The following is a 16,352-nucleotide window of genomic DNA, read 5'->3' on the forward strand; positions in this document are numbered from 1 at the left end:
TTTGGTCATATCACTATAAAGATCATACAGAACCCAGCATATAATCAACAGCGCCTGACAATATTACAAGGCTGTAATTATACTGGAAATTACCTTAACCATGTGCCTTCCTGCTGCCGTCAGTATGTCTGTGCTTTGTGCAAATGACTCCATCAAAGGGTGACATTAACAGCCACATTTCAGTTTTGAACGGCTGCCCTTTATTTTCATATAATGCATGTCATGCAGGGAAGTGCTGATAACTCAACAACTTATTTCCACTGAAGGAGGAACTGGTTGCAAGCTGAATTCCTCCCAGCGTGAGATAAGTAGCAGAGGGAAACTGTGTGTGTGTAATGAGGCTGATTGCTCAGTCCTCTAAATCAGGAAGTTTTTGGGAGGGAGGGGCTAAGAGGGAAGGGACAGGAAATTCCCAGGAACAGAACACTCAGCTGTTTGCGACATTCCTGCTTCTCATTCGTCCAAAGAAGGGAATCTCCGCTGAATAACAGGATGCCTCAGTCCAGTTTGGGGCAACGAGTAGGAAGTTTTACTCAAATTCAAGTAAAATAGATACCAAATGTCATTGTTAACCATAGATTTCTCTCTAAATAAGACATTATTTTTATGTCTTCACACCATAGATTCATACAGAACTTAAAGACTCAGTATTAAGGTTGGACTGAGTAACATTGTTCTGAATCTCAGCTGGGTCAGATTAAAATGAAGTCTAGAGCACCACAAGATATACAAAGAAAAGGAAACGGAAAAAAGTGTTCAATTAAAACATTGTGTTTAATGGAAGTGCATCAATCTACAGCAATGGTGGCAGAGGGGAGAAGGATGAAAACACAGGGAAGAGAATAAAATAATTTGAGACTTCCTGTTGACGTTGACCTCAGCAGACCTCAACAAGGGTGTGACAATAATGACTGTCGCAATGGGAGAATTCCCACAGCTGTTCCCTGGGTTATTACAAAGTACATCAGAGTAAAAACATCATCTTGGAACTAAAGGTGGTGGAGACTTAAAAATCAGATGGATGAAATGAGAGAGATACACCAGGCAGCCCTGAGTAAAGATTGGAAGCACTGTTGCATTACAGTGACTCAAGAAGCTGCGAGACCACCAAGCCTGTACAAAGTAAGAGGTATTAAGAGGTATTGTGCTGTAGTCGTAGTGTTACCACACCCCGTCTTCCAATCTGCTCATGTCACACTCAACAATTGAAGTCACCTGGGCTGGGCTCCATCCAGTGGGGCCAATGGCTGACACCATCAGCAACCACAGAGAATATCAGACTTATGTGTTACATGGTTGACAGATCTGAATGTCCAGCATCTTTCCAGGCTCTATGGCATTTGGCAACTGCCTGCGGTGAATAGTCTCAGTGTGGCTCAAAGGAAAATGCAGGAGGGGCCAATATGTTGATAATACCTTGTGCAGTCATGTCCTGGGTATGACCAGAGAGGATGGAGGAGGGGTAAGTGCAAATGCACATGGGTAATATAGTCTGCCCACCTGGTAAAAAGGACCATATTGTTCAGCTTTTTGTTTGTCTCTCTCACACTGTGTAACTGTAACCTGTTTGGAACAAAACTGATACTAGCTCCTCCATTACTTTCCTGACTTGTAGTAGGAGGCAGATTTTTCTGGAGCTGCAATTCATCATCCATTTCAGAGTAATGACAATGGCAGCAAAAAAGGCTGCCAACTTTCCTCACTCCCTCTCAGACAAAGTCACCAGGTGAGCATCAATCTCAGACTCCGACAGAATCCTGGAACACAAACACACAAGTTAACAGTCATAACTTATCTGGACTGCTGGATTTTACACACAAATAGACATGCTGAGAACACATTCAGTCATGTAAGGCCTTACTTTGATCTCATATCTGGTTTTAGTTTGAGAAACTTTCCATAACAAAACCTGTCTTTGTTGATCAATTTTAAAAATAGTTCTATAAGACTTTGAAAGCAGGGGTAATTGTAATTGTTCACAGCTGCACATTTTTGTCTTTTTCTGTTAGGTAACATTTTTTCAGCATTGCCTTGCTTCACCTTTTTCTGCAAAACCATTTACAGCAGCAGCTGGACAGTGAAAAAAAAAAAAAGTCCTTGTGGCCAGGATCAAATTCCTAACGCATGGCTATCAAGATATTTTCTCTCTCTGTTTCAAGAAAACACTCACTTGAATCTTGGGTCCTGTGTAGTGACAACTCCCACCTCCAGCTCTGAGGGCTTAAAGTCGATGGACAGGACGGTTGACAGACATGAGATAGCTGTCTGTTTTGAGAAAGGAGGGAGAATTGTCGAATAGCATGACAGGAAGGGAAGGAAAGTAAATAAATAAAAAAAAAACTGATTTGGAATCAGCAAGGAATCGTAGAATCAAATAATTTCAAGCGATAATCAATTTGGACGTTGCACTTTGTCATATTGTGATTTTGATAACACTTCAACTGATTGTTCAGAACTGATTGTTCAGGTCTAGCGTGTATGAGTATGTGTGTGTGACTTAAACTGCATGTGCACAAGAAACTGACAGCAATAGTTCAATGTTTCCAAGAAAGACTAAAGAGGAAGAGCTACATTTCCTTCTAGAAAAATAAGCATGGCACACGTTTGTCCACCAGCCCTTCTTGTCTGCAGATATAAATTCATATTTGAGGGCCAATACAAAATGTATCTGTAACATTAAATTTAGATCTGTATGACATGTTTCACTTGTTTGATTTGAACTCTTGATATTTTTACAAGGACATTAAAATCTGGATCATATGAAATCATATTTTTGGCATTATAAATCTCAACATACCAGGAATTTATAATAAGCTTGTGGAGTTTGATAAAACTTGGGTAATTGTGAAACTTGCTGTGTGTGTGTCCAACCTCTATGGTCTGCTCATAGGTCCAATCCAGTTTTTTCTTGACCTTCTTCTCTAGGAAGCTAGTGGCCTCAGTCTGTTTGACTCCAGCTGCTGTGGCCTTAAAGCCGCAGTAGTAGCCCGCTGGATCACACTTAAACAGCTGTGGACCCAACTCCTCATCCAGTCCGACCACAATCATACCTGAAGAATAGATGCAGGGCATAGGAGTATGATGATGGGACAGCAGGGGAGAGAGAGGAAACGTCAAAACTTAAACCTATACCGTAATCAGTTTTAACAACCTTGTGCAAGAACATGAGGGCTTGACCAACATCAGTTTTAGACATAATATGTAAAGTGGAGCTGGAGAGAACAGATACACTATATAGACAAAATTATCCTCTTTATGATGCTGTATTTCATGGGTTGGGTCTCAACCCCGTCCAGCACCTTTGAGATGAACTGGAAAGGAGATTGTGAACCAGGCCTTTTCATCCAACATCAGTGTGTGACCTCACAAATGCTCTACTGCATGAACGGGCAAAAATTCCCACAGAAACACTCCAACATCTTGTGAAAGGAATTCCCATAAGAGTGGAAGCTGTTATAGCTGCAAAACTGTTTATGTGTTTACAATGCGAGATCATTAAAGTCCCAGTTGATGTAATGGTCAGGTGACCCAATACTTTTGTCTATATAGTGTACACTGTGCTGACCGACTCTGATCACATTATTTAGAAAGCAGATGACAGTCATTAAGGACCAGTTTCTGATAAACAAAAACACACATGCACAACACTCACAGCAGCCTAGTGGTCTCATCTCGGCATTCTGTGTGTAGACTTGGGAGATGTCCGCCATGCGTTTGCACAACATGTCCACAGGGATCTCATAGCCGTACTTGTACATCCAGTTAGCTGCTTCATACCGTGCCCTCTGTACCTGAGACCTGCCATCAGCTGGAGGGGGAAAGTCATTTCAAGCTAAAGAATTTAAGGGTGGACAAACACAGGAATGTAGAAAACACAGTCAAGTTGCTACAGTTTGTTTTCAGTGGAAGTACATGAAAAACATCTTTGCGTAATTGGATCCATGAGATGACTGGAGTACCAGAGGCGGATAATTCATTACGCCTAACATGTCAGACAAGCCAGGTGTGAGGTACAGTTTTAGTTTTCTATTTTGCCGACTACAAGGCATTTACAATTCATAACAGGTTATGTCTTACCGTGTTTTTTTCTCAGTAGTATTATGTAACGTTTGGCTGTAACAAGAGCTGGGCCTAGACTAAACTACACACTCTTGATCTTTCTCCAGCAGTGAAAATATAACTGACAGATGTACTTCCAGCTCCAAATAAGAACATTAGAAACACGACAATAAGGCAACAAAGGAAATTTTTACTAACAATTACTGTTTACAGTAACTTTAAAGTGTTAAATGGCTCAAAATGGATTGGATATTATATATAAATTGGATATTTGCCATCATCTGGACGATACAATACTTACCAGTCATGCCGGTCATAACACAGCCAATGTTCTCTGTAATTTTGAACAAATGTGTGACTGTCATGGGATCCAATAGCTTATCCTGAGGGGAAAAAAGTAGGGCAAAAACAACAGATAAGTGTACATCACACACATACTCCACCAGCTCATCAACAACCATGATGACAGCTGTGGACTCTGACCACATGCTTAGTGAAGACAGAAACACAAACTCCTGTGTGTTTACAGTATGTCTGTGTGTACTTACTGGGACTTTCTTTTGTGTGACGACCACAACACAGTCCTTCCCTCTGACTGCTACGGACGTCAGTCCTCCCTGGTTGATGGCTTTGAAGGCATACTCTGAGGACAGATAGGAGAAAAAATAAACTGAACAGCAAACAAGTGTGAACCATTTATCATTATGGGAACACTTTTATGTTTTTAAGCCAGGAACCAAGCTACCAACTTGACTTTATCTATAGACTGCACAGTGTATATCTATGCTACATATGGATAATGGCATTTTAGTTTCACAGACTTTCTTTTGACAAGGTTTGTCCCAGGTCAGAGCCAACACTTGATACAACTCAGTGATAATAACTCACTCAAGAGAATGACTGATGAAAATTAAGAGAACAGGGGTCATTAGTGAACCTAAGTGATTTCTAGACTAACTGACTAAGAAACTAACTTCTTTTTCTATCTTAAATCTTAACTTGCTAGCATTGCAGAGCTAAGTTATGCTAACTAAGGTTGCTGAAGCACATACAACATAGAGAATCTGGTACGTTCATTATTAGCGTTACTTCTATAGTCAATTATTTATACTAATTCCATTTTGACCTTACTACTATGTACTAAAACAAAATTCTTCCTAAATGGCGCCGAACTATGAATGGGCCAGACAGAAGCTGCTAGCTAATGTTAGCCTGTTAGCCAACAGTGATGACAGAGCAGGACGAGCTTTGTTCAATTCTTTCACTATTTACCGACTTGGTAGAGTCTTCCCTCCGGAGAGAAGATGGTGATATGGCGGTCAAAACCTGCACTTGACCCCCGAGACATGACACCGGTGTAAAATGAAGTTGAAAATAAAGTGAAAGGAAACAGAGTCAAAACATGCCTATCATCTACTCCGGATGTGGTCTGTCCGATTGCGTGCTTTCATATCCGGGTTAGCAGCTTCGTTGTTTACAAATGTCGCCAGCGCTGCAGCCCTGTTGCTCCCTTTGAAATGTTGAAATGGGATGCTGCAGTTTAAAACTGATTAAAATTACTGTTACTACCTAAAAACTACCATAACTACTACTACTACTTTAATTTTCCTGGGGTTCAAATGTAAATTAAAGAGCGCAGACCGTTTGGTTTTGTGGTAATTTTTTTATTTACAGTCATAATCGAAGGATATGAAGTGTGTATGTGTGTGTGTTCAGTTCTTTTTGGTGAGGCAGAGCCATCGTTGTGGTACTTCATAGGTGCTCCTGTCCTCTGTGTCATCATAGGGAAGGTGCCATGAGTTTGCTGAACTCTGGATAATGGTGTCATAGCTGGGAATACTCTAAAAACACACACATACAAATATACACAGAGTTAATTGATATGCTTCTTTCTTTGGCCCTTTCCCCTCACACCCTTCCCTCCTCTTCCTCACCATAAATTTGACTCTCCGGCCTGCTGCCACAAATCCATTCACTACCAGTTGGTGGCCTCTCTGCCACTTGAAGAAGAGCTGTCTGGTGGCTCCACATGACAGGGAGGCCTTGTGGTCCCTCATCAGGTCCCTACTCACAAACTGACAGTAGTTTCCAGAATGCAAAGTGGCATACAGCAAGAAGGGGTCATCCTCTGAACTGATGGACGCATAGATCAAAACGTATTAGGGAAACTCTATACAAAAAAAATCTCTTAGGAACAAAAAAGGTTGTGAATAAGGTATTGGTGCTGTTGTAGAGGCAGAGGTAGTGCTGCAAAGAATTAATAAAAAATAATATTATGTGTTTCGTGGAGTATATTGAATACGATTCTTTTTTTTTTTTATCAGGTGCTCACATGTTTTCAGTGAAGAAGCAATGAGCTTTCTGTCGGATGAGGTCCATGTTGTGTCTCTTCCAGGATCTGGAGGGCCGCAGCATGTGTTTCCTCCCCAACACCAGAATAGTCATGCCCCGACGCTCCAACTCTGACACCACCGCCAACAACTGAAACACACACACACACTTCAATACTGAATGAACAAATGTCTGTCTGGATGCCAGCTCCGTTAACACACATAGCCACACCTGATGGGGTATGTAGCAGTTCCTACATGACTAACACAAGTTATCAGAGGGGTTTTTACATATTTTGCATCTACTGATTCTGATGAACAGGTGTTAGGAAGTACACACCATGAGTCATGTTGATGAAATATTCTTTTAAGATTGTTAAAATGCTTAGTGTGCCTTTAGTGCCTCTGTGGGTCCTGGGGAGCACCTAGATGTCATAATTTGATATTATCTGGCCTTAAAAGGCTGGCATATGGTATATACATGATTTTCAGCCCTGCTAGTTGCAAAGCTCCGTGGATGACAATGTTGGCTGGTCAGTCAGTCGACCACTTCAGTCCACTGACATATCTTAACAGCTACTACATGGACTGCACTGAAACTTTGGCCAGACACACGTGGTCCCGAAGAAGCCTTCACTGACCCTCTAACTTATCGCTAGCGCTACCATCGAGTTGAGATTTGTGGGTGTAAGTGTCTCAAAAACTGGCTGAGAATAAATTTCAATAAATTTTGTAACTTTTCATCTTGCATCACCATCATCAGGTCCAAATTTCAATATATGCTTAAACATCCCGGCAGACTCAGCTGTACTTTGTGTGTGATGCTGGAGATGTTAGTTAATGTTGGCATGCTAAGATGATGAACATGGTTAATATTGGCACATTTTAATGTGTACTGGTAATTACCTGCTGAATATCAGTGTTTTGGCATGTTAGCATGCTGACATTTGAATTTAGCCCAAAGCACTGCTTTGCCAAAGTACAGCCTCACAGTGTCATCGGCATGGCGGAAAACTCTGCTTGCTGCCCTCTGATTTTGTGCATATGGACATTTGAATAAAAGTTTCAGTCAGTGGTCCTGATGTAAATTTCCATGACTATTGCATTTGTTTTAATAATTTATTTAGCTTTCCAATGAACAAGATGACTGGATAGGCAAACAGGTTTGTCTCTTTGTACTTTCCCTTGTCTTGCAGTCAGATAACATCTGAGAAGGATTGTCACATATTTTATGGCAGAGACACAAAGACAGATAGTCCACATACACACACATCCTGAGACAGATGTGGGCAGACAAGTAGGCTAGGTGTTATTAAAATCAGGTACTGGCCAGTTGTAAAGGCACATCCTACACATATTTTCACACACACAAACACACGCCTCAGGGTTAGTCATACTGCAACTGGCAGAAAAGCCCCTGGGTTGGACAGACATACATGTAGGGGAAAAAAAACACTAAAATGTAGACTGTAAAAGTCTGTGTTTGTGCAGAGGTGATATTGAATAAGGACCATTGGACTATCATATATTTAACTTAGTTTTTTTCCTTTTACATCATATTTTGCATGCGTGTACGTACCGTCTCTGATAGCATGCTTTTGTCTTTGCTGATATTTGCTACATTCAGTCCATCTACAACCACATCAAATGCTGGCTTCCTCTTCACAAACATCTTGAACCTCTCCAGCTCCTGAACAGACACATAAACAGAGAGAGAGACAGACAAAAATGAACATGAACACATACACACACACACAGAAAGAGAGATATTGAGAAAGATAGGTCAGTAGAAGAGTAGATAAAAAGGAATTGTGCCATATTATACAAAAACATGTGAATTTACACTTTTTACTATTTACTTATTTACTATTTAACCATGAAGACTCTGGGGATTTTTTTATAGTAGTGTACAGATGTTGATAGAAGCGGATAAATGACTGCGCACCAGTTTCAGGTACTGGAAGTTTTTCACTACGCTGATAAGAAGGTGTATACAACCACACGAGCACCTCTGTGAGACAGTACTTAACTTAGCTCTGAGCTAAATGCTAACAGCAGCATGGTGACAGTCACGGTAACGAGGCTAATGTGAAATTTAGCAGGTAATAAACACCACGTTTACAGTCAAACATCTGTTAAGCAGCACTAAACAAACAGCTGAGGCTCATGGGATTTTCAGTAGGTTTATGGTCATCGGACAAATAAAAAATTTGAATTCATGGTGGAGACTGAGCACCAAGAAATCATCCTCTGTCCAAATTTTCAGTCCAATGTGAATTCAGCCTGCAGGTGGCCCAAGGGCTAAAAGTCACCAGGATTCATCCTCTGGAGAATGTCTGTATATATCATGGCAAACCATCCAATAGGTGTTGAGATATTTCACCAGGTTCCAAACAGGTAGACATCATCAGCAGCAGCAGAACATGGTCCTTCACTGTTGCGTACTTTGATTTGAGCCATGATATTAGATTTTTTTTTCTATTAGAAGTATTTTAGTGTACTACTACTACTAAGTCCATTAAATTCAAGAACTCACAAAATTTTTCTGACACTCCATTACTCAATTTACTCAATTACACTTTCCATTCATGTCTACATAGTCAAAATCAGAAATGACTGATATCGAAACACATTTGGACTAGCTCATTTTCAGTAAAGGTGGCAGCCTTAAAAGCTGACAATTTGACTGGCCAATCTGTCTGACTACAAATGTGCAGTCCTGAAAATGTACAGAAAAAGTCTGCACCATTCTCTAATAACATCAGGGGTTTGTTCCTTATTTTGGTCGAAATAGCGTGACTGAGCACCTGTGAGTCCACTGGTCTTATGGTTGGCTGCTTTTCTCGCTGACTGATCACACACCTACCAGTAATAAAGCTTCCTGGCCTTTCCTTCTTGTTACTGAGTTGGCTGAGTGCCAGTTGGCAGCTCAACTGACATTAGAGTTCCTCTGTGCTATGGTAAAGTTTAATGGTTTAAAATTATGCTTTTTTTTAAAAAAAATCATATTTATCCTCTGTTGGACAAAACTATTATTTTAGATTAAACTAATTCAGAGTGGGCTACTGTCAGCTCTTTCTCAGCTGTATTGTATGTACTAAATTTGGTCCCACTTTATTTCACAGACCAATACTCATAAGACTTCCTCTAAGTGGGTCTGATATATTATATACAGTATAATATAATATACAGCATGTCCGTAGAAGTCTAATGTGGAGAGACATCTGTAGACATTTAATGAGTGTCTCAAACTTAATACAACTACAGCACTTAAAGATGCTGAGTAAGAGCATCACATGTTTTCCATCGCCCTGCAGGGAATGTGGAAGGCTTCAACATTATAGTCTGTGTGTAAAATACTGCATTCCAACTTTGTGCCTTAAAAGGAAAGTAGTGCTGAAGCTTAGAAAAAGGCCTCCAGCACGTGAACACTGTTAGTACTTTCACTTTTAAATAAGCAGCATTATGGAAATAGGTTTCTGTGAATTCCCCTGGACTTGAAACTCGACTGTGTGTCACGAACGCAAAATTAAAATGTGATCGTAAAAATGTAAAAAAGGTTGCAATATTCCGCATCTGATGAAACTGTGCAAATTAAACACCTGCCAAGCCCTGTTGATGCTGCAGTATCTATTTTGAGTATTTTATTATCAAAGTGCACACATACAGTATGAGACAAATCAACAATATGCAGTTTCATATTGTAGGCTGGGTTTGGTTCATGCAGGGGAGAAAAGATTAGGGAAAAAGACTGATGGATGATGGACAGATGTGCAGAGATAGCGTTTGGTTATTATGAAGAACGGGTGCAAATAATAATAATAATAATGATAATAAAAAACAAAATAGTTAAAAATAAAGATGGAATTGACAAAGAAGAAGAGCAAGAGAGAGTAGGAGAAGGAAGAAGGAGGAAGAGAGAGACTGAGATAAAGTCCAGTATAATTATCCAGGGACTTTCCAGAGTTGATATGTGAAACCAGCTCATTGTGCTGTTGTGGGTAATATGACTGCTTAAAACACACAAACACACAGAGTCACACAGAGACAAACACACACACACACACACACAAATACTTTTACACCTGCAAACATACGCTTAATTTTTCATTGAACTTAAGCAGCTGAAACTATGCACGCAAGTATCGATATTAACCTAACATGGTGAAATGCTCAGCAGCATGTTTATAACCACATTACTGTCTACATCATACATTTTACAATAGCATAAAGTGCTACTGCAAATGCTGTACTGGAGAAGAAAATTCTCTCTTGCTGTGGACTACATTACTTAAGTTTATTTAAAGATTAGCATGTTGATATTATTACCACATTTCTGTGTTCTTTAAAGTAGAATTGGATAAATAAATAGGACAAAATTTTATGTAATCATAGGAAGAGAGACACTGAACTCCACATATTTGGGATAAATGAACAAATAATAACAGATCACAATACAGAAGCTAACCTTTTATGTAAGAATTTTAGTTTTATTTGTTTTATGTTTTAATATTTAGTTATTTTGGGTTTTGAAGAGCAATACTTGCACTAATGTCAGCTGAAATGGGTTCAAACTTTAAAAGAGCAGAAGACTCTTTTGTGAGAAGATCTGTGCTGTAGTTTTACATGTTAAATGTGGGAAAAAAGGTCTGCTCTTGTTTTGGTATCTGAGGCTTGTAATTGTGCTGAAATATGTTCTATTGGCCCAAAACAAGAGGCTCCTGTTGGCAGAAAAACATATGGCATGCTGGTACGTTATTTAGCTTTGACAGAGTGGACACAAAAACATAAAAAGGCTATTGTACAGGGGTAAAATGTAATGCAAGACAGCAGGGCTGCTCAACAAAAATGTGACCTCTGGGGAACTTATTTGTTCTGGTTTTCTTTCTGAAATAGTAGAAATATTATTCAGTTCATCACCACCAGAAATTACAGCTTAAAATATTTAAACTCTTTGTTTTGTTTTGTTGTGTGTCAGAGAGGAGTTAAACATTAAACAGTCTAACCAAAGTCACATATAGAGACTGTCAGTTTAAATTAAATTGCACAGAAAATTCTAGGGGGGTTCTGATCACTTAATGAGGTGTCAAAATGCATGATTTGATCTGTCTGCTTTGCTGTCTCTCAGCACCTGTCTATATATATGTGCTTCACCACATACAGACAAAGCCCTCCCTCTCTTACTCCATCTGACTTCATCCCTGCCTGCATCTGTTGCTTCACTGTTGTCTGAAGCTCTCTGTTTGTCCTTAAAATTAATTTCCTTTCAATTGGAAATTAATCAAGTTGAGTGAAAAAGCATGTCTGTCTGACTTCCTCATCTACATGAGGCATTTATGGTCCAGATTCTCATGGTGCTCCACATGCTGGAAATCCCCTCAATTTCACCAACAGTTACACCAATGAACTCCCTCTGACTACCAGAAAAAACAAAAGACAGCATGCAAACTGTATCTCTGTTCATAAAGTGAACATATCATTAACAACATGCTACATGTTTCTTTTCTGGAGGTGAACAACAGTATATTTAAGTTTATTGTTGTTGGCATTGTGAAAAACACAGTCTGTACATTCCAATCCAGTGAAAAGCCTGTGCACTGTCTCTCTCTCCACACAGACAGTGCACATAAGCATGCAAGACACAGTGATGACTGCCTTTACTTTGTTACAACTCAAAATATAGCCCTCATTTTAATTTTAACTATGCATGCTTGTGTGCTGCCAAGTTCGCTAGTATCAAGATCCTAAACTGAAGCTATCAAACAGGCAGAGTGAGTCCTATTTCTTTGGAAGTACTTAAAACCATGAGCTCAAAGATGACACTCTCACTGATACATCAAGCCTTCACATGCCACGTTTCCTTCCTAAGACAGAAGGAAATAAACTTATTTGTCTTTGTTCAGAGAATCAGATATGAGGACTGATAACCCTCTCATACTTATCTGTCAAATATAGAGCTATCAGCCTAAAGACTAGAAAAACAGGGCTAGCCTCTATAGCTCTCTAATTATCACTTGCATCTTATTTGTTTAATCCATACAAAACCTGTAGCATAAAATGACAATTTGCAGCTTGTTACATTATTGATACAGCATAATATTGTAGCTTAGACAGCTTAAATGTGCTTAAATTTTGTTCAGATAAACTACATTTTCAGTTGTATTAGATTTAATAATAATAATAATTTAATAATGTAGCTTAGCAACAGAGCCTTCCATCAAAGGAATTATGCTCTGGGGAATTTAGGTTGTCAATCAAGGCAACTACACTTACTCACAGGCCTGGCCAACAAATAAATAAATAAAATCACAATCACAGAGATTAAATAAACAAGATACGAGATGTTGATTAGTGAGGAGCTGATTCCTGACTACCTGTTTCCAGTCATTTTGCTAAGCTAAGCTGAATAGCCGCTGGTGCTAGCTTGTGACTTTAAGGGGCACATATAAGAGTGATATCAATCTTTTAACTCTTGGCAAAAAATAAAATTCACAAAATGTCAAACGACTCCTTTATTCTGTTTCACAATTCAAATTTGACTGTGAGTGAAGATAATTACTTTAATTTGTTATCTTAAAATTGTAAAAACAAATTACTGTCAAGCCAGCAAGCATAAAAACTTAAACCAAAGCTATTTAGCTGTACACAACATACATGTGTCTGAATGGCTTCATTTATACCAGATGTTAGCCTTATCCCAATAAAAAGAGAAAGATTATAAAGACAAGACATAACAGACAAGAGACAGCTGGGTCATATTTTCATCTGTGTCCTGGACTAATTACTAAATATCAAAGTCACCTCAATATGGCTGACACTAAACACCAGTTTTCTTTAAAACAACACCCTGAAGTGCATCAAAAGAAGATCTGTTGATAAGCTGTTTTTCTCTCATTTAGATGCACATCTTTCAGCAAAACTCTACAGCCTGCCTGTGTGTCAATGACGCCATCTAGCAGAAGTTTGAGAGAGAACGTTTGAAAAGGAAGTTTAAAAACAGACTTCAACTACAACAGACTACTTCAAACTGAACATAATTTAAAATTTCTCAAACTGCTGAAGCTGAAGGCTTACAAATTTTGACATCGACTTGCATTAAGTTAAATGCAAATCAATGAATACGGCCTAATATCACAAAATTCATTAACACCAATTTAGAATTTCATAACTTCATAAAATAAAATGAAATGAAACGAATTATTAATTATAAATTACAAATTTAAATTACAAATTTGAATACTACTTCTTCAATTCCTCGTAGACATGTATAGCTATTTTGTTAAGCTATTTTTTCTTTATGACCTTAAATATGAATCATCTCATTCAGAGTTCTTAAAGACCAATGGCAATCCTGCTTAGTATGTATGTATGTGTGTGTGTGTGTGTGTATGTGTGTGTGTGTGTGTACCTGCGGTGTAGTCTTGTTAAAAACATCTTCGCCCTTAATGATATCCGTCATCACTCTGTCTTTCAGCTGTTGGTATTCCTCATCAGTCAGCTGGATGGACTCCAACTCAGACCCACAACACTCACATTCACCCCTAAATACACACACATAAATTACACACGCATACATACAGAAAGCACAACTCTGCCCTTACACAAATATGGAAGAACCGCTGTGAAGAATCATGATGAGGTAGGGGACGGTATAATTACTTTGGGGTGATACTGGTCCAACTTCCTTTCCATTTCTGCCCAGGGAGACTGGAGACAGGGAGGAGGAGACAGACAGAAAACAGAAAAATGAGAGCCTCAACATCCAACCTCAGTTTCCCACCTGACATTCAGTATCTTTATCTCCTGTACCTCTCAAACCAGGCCTTGATGCTGCTGGCGAGGCCGTATTGAGGGTAGATCTGGTTGCTCCTCATGTAGAGCAGAATCTCCAGCAGCCTGTCCTGCTGCTCAGACTGAGACGTGGTCTTCCCTTCTTCCTCCTCAGTCTTCCTCACTCCCTTAAACAGAGCTTCCCAGGTTTCCTCGTTTGGACACAGTTCCTTTTCTATGAGTTCATCGTAAAGAGCCCAGGCAGTGGTTGTGTCACCATGTACCATTGCTGCTGAGATGACATCGCCATAGTTGCGTGGTGATGGAGTAATGACCTGTTGGGATGACAGAGTGGGGATGTTACGTCATCCAGCTTCTGTCTGAGTAAAATAGGTTTTTTCCTAAGCGATAGTCAAAACATTGCTCACCTTCTTAACCTCGTGCAGGATCCTGATAGCCTCCCTCCACCTCGCTGTGCGGCTGAAGGACTTGATGAAGAGGGTGGAGGCTCCTGTTTCCAGAGAAGGGAAACTTCCCCGCATAATGTCATAGACATCAAATACCTCTGTGTCATGGCCTCCTTTCACACACAGAGTCAGGTACCGTAGTAGCAGCTCATAAGACAATGTCCCTGTTTCCATGGCTACAAAAGACAGTAGGGACCTATGAGAGAAAGGTGCAATACATGTTTGTGACTTACACGTGGTTAATTCATTGACCTTTCTAGTGCACTTGCTCATATTTTTTGTCATTTACAAGAATTTAACAGTGCTTAAGATTTAACCACGTGAACAAAACAACAGGCACGAAATTAACAAACATAATGTTTAAGATCGCCTTTGCTGTGAGGACAGCTGGGCCTCAACAGTCACAATCACAGACACTCTCGCCCTTCTCTCACTTGGCGATATCCAGCTTGGTCCCAGAGTTGAACATCTCGCACATCATCTGCAAGTCAAACCGTTGATTATTTCCCATAGATTCCTTCAGCTTCCTCCACTCTGCAGCAGAGAGCGGCCGGTCAGGAGGCTGCACCTTCCCTGTCAAACATTCGTGCTTCAGTGATGGAAACCAAGCACTTTCATATAGATCCATTTAGACATTATAATGCTCATGGAAAACATCATTTAACAACACTGAAATTAAAATTATACATTTACTTAGCTCACTTGTTGCATGCTGCATACTAATTCTTTTCTGAAATGTTGCAGTTATTTTGAACCAAAAAGAAAGAGAAAAAAAACCCAACAATGCCCTTTAAAGCAGACAGCAGCAGCATGTCCTACCTGATCTCACAAATGTCCTCACTACAGGTGTCTCTTCGAGCTGCTGCTTCTCATCCTGAGACACTAGAGCCGCTTTCCTCCTCAGCACCTCCGCCACCCTCTTTGCTGTCCCAGCAGCAAACACAGATTTGCGGAGAGAAGACTGCAGAGACGTGGAGCGCTTCATGGCATCGTCCCACAGTTCCTCTTCTCTCCATCTGATGGTGGGATTTTTGAAGACCCCCTGTCCACGGTTCTTTCTGTCTGTTTGTCTACCACTTGGGTTAGAATTTGTGTCTCTTGTGCACAGCAGACGTGCTGAAAAGGGCAGCTGTGATGATTTGTACAGATATGCTTTTAATGTTAATAGTTTCTGGCATATTCTGACTTTTGACATCAAGACAGAACCCATGTTAGGATGTTTAACCTCTGGCCCTGTGAGAACTTAATGTGGATTATTTATTACTATGCTTTACATTCACTTGTGTTATAAAACAGCAATAATCGTTAATTTACAAACTTTGCCGATACTTATTTCCCAAACCAACTGAGCACCAAATTAGCATGTGCGGTTAGTTACATGAATGAGTAAACTGTAAACGACGCCAGTCAGCAAACATCGCTGTTTCCAATTGCCAGTAGTTACTTATAGATAACTATCGCCCTCTCGTTGGCTCACTTCTCTTCTCGCTTCCCTCGATATTCACATTTAACTGACAAAACCATGCTGCTTTATAAATGCAACTTCGTGGATAAAACATGACCGTAGAGATGACAAGAGTCGCGTCGATGACGCCATCAACACTCGACAGCTTCGTTTATGGAGATGCGTCAAGTTTTTAGGATAACCAGAGAAACACCGGAACAAGGCAATGAAACGATTTGGTTATTAAATGAAGCCCCAAATTGCATTCCTTGAAACAGAGGG

The 16,352-nt window shown here is 39.8% G+C and overlaps 2 protein-coding genes across 3 annotated transcripts; both read right to left on the reverse strand.

Annotated features, from left to right (window-relative positions):
- Positions 1–755: 755 nt before the first annotated feature.
- On the reverse strand, positions 756–5,520 carry psma6a (proteasome 20S subunit alpha 6a). The gene is made up of 7 exons (XM_046412017.1): positions 5,332–5,520; positions 4,608–4,702; positions 4,361–4,442; positions 3,653–3,808; positions 2,872–3,050; positions 2,171–2,265; positions 756–1,757 (listed from the first exon to the last, which is right to left on the reverse strand). The coding sequence occupies exons 1-7, from the start codon at positions 5,405–5,407 to the stop codon at positions 1,700–1,702; spliced, it is 741 nt and encodes a 246-aa protein (XP_046267973.1). The 5' UTR covers positions 5,408–5,520; the 3' UTR covers positions 756–1,699.
- A 187-nt stretch (positions 5,521–5,707) lies between these two features.
- Positions 5,708–16,232, reverse strand: LOC124071450 (protein only RNase P catalytic subunit). 2 transcript variants are annotated; one of them, XM_046412014.1, is made up of 10 exons: positions 15,446–16,232; positions 15,061–15,199; positions 14,588–14,822; positions 14,199–14,494; positions 14,049–14,096; positions 13,798–13,930; positions 7,969–8,079; positions 6,392–6,540; positions 5,994–6,192; positions 5,708–5,900 (listed from the first exon to the last, which is right to left on the reverse strand). In XM_046412014.1, exons 1-10 carry the CDS (start codon positions 15,834–15,836, stop codon positions 5,772–5,774), a joined length of 1,830 nt encoding a protein of 609 aa, XP_046267970.1. In that variant the 5' UTR covers positions 15,837–16,232; the 3' UTR covers positions 5,708–5,771. The 2 variants fall into 2 exon arrangements, with proteins under 2 accessions (XP_046267970.1, XP_046267969.1); XM_046412013.1 differs by having other exon boundaries at positions 6,392–6,558.
- Between the last annotated feature and the right edge of the window lie 120 nt (positions 16,233–16,352).

Source organism: Scatophagus argus, chromosome 15, assembly GCF_020382885.2.
Source record: "Scatophagus argus isolate fScaArg1 chromosome 15, fScaArg1.pri, whole genome shotgun sequence".
In the NCBI taxonomy this organism is placed as follows: domain Eukaryota; kingdom Metazoa; phylum Chordata; class Actinopteri; family Scatophagidae; genus Scatophagus; species Scatophagus argus.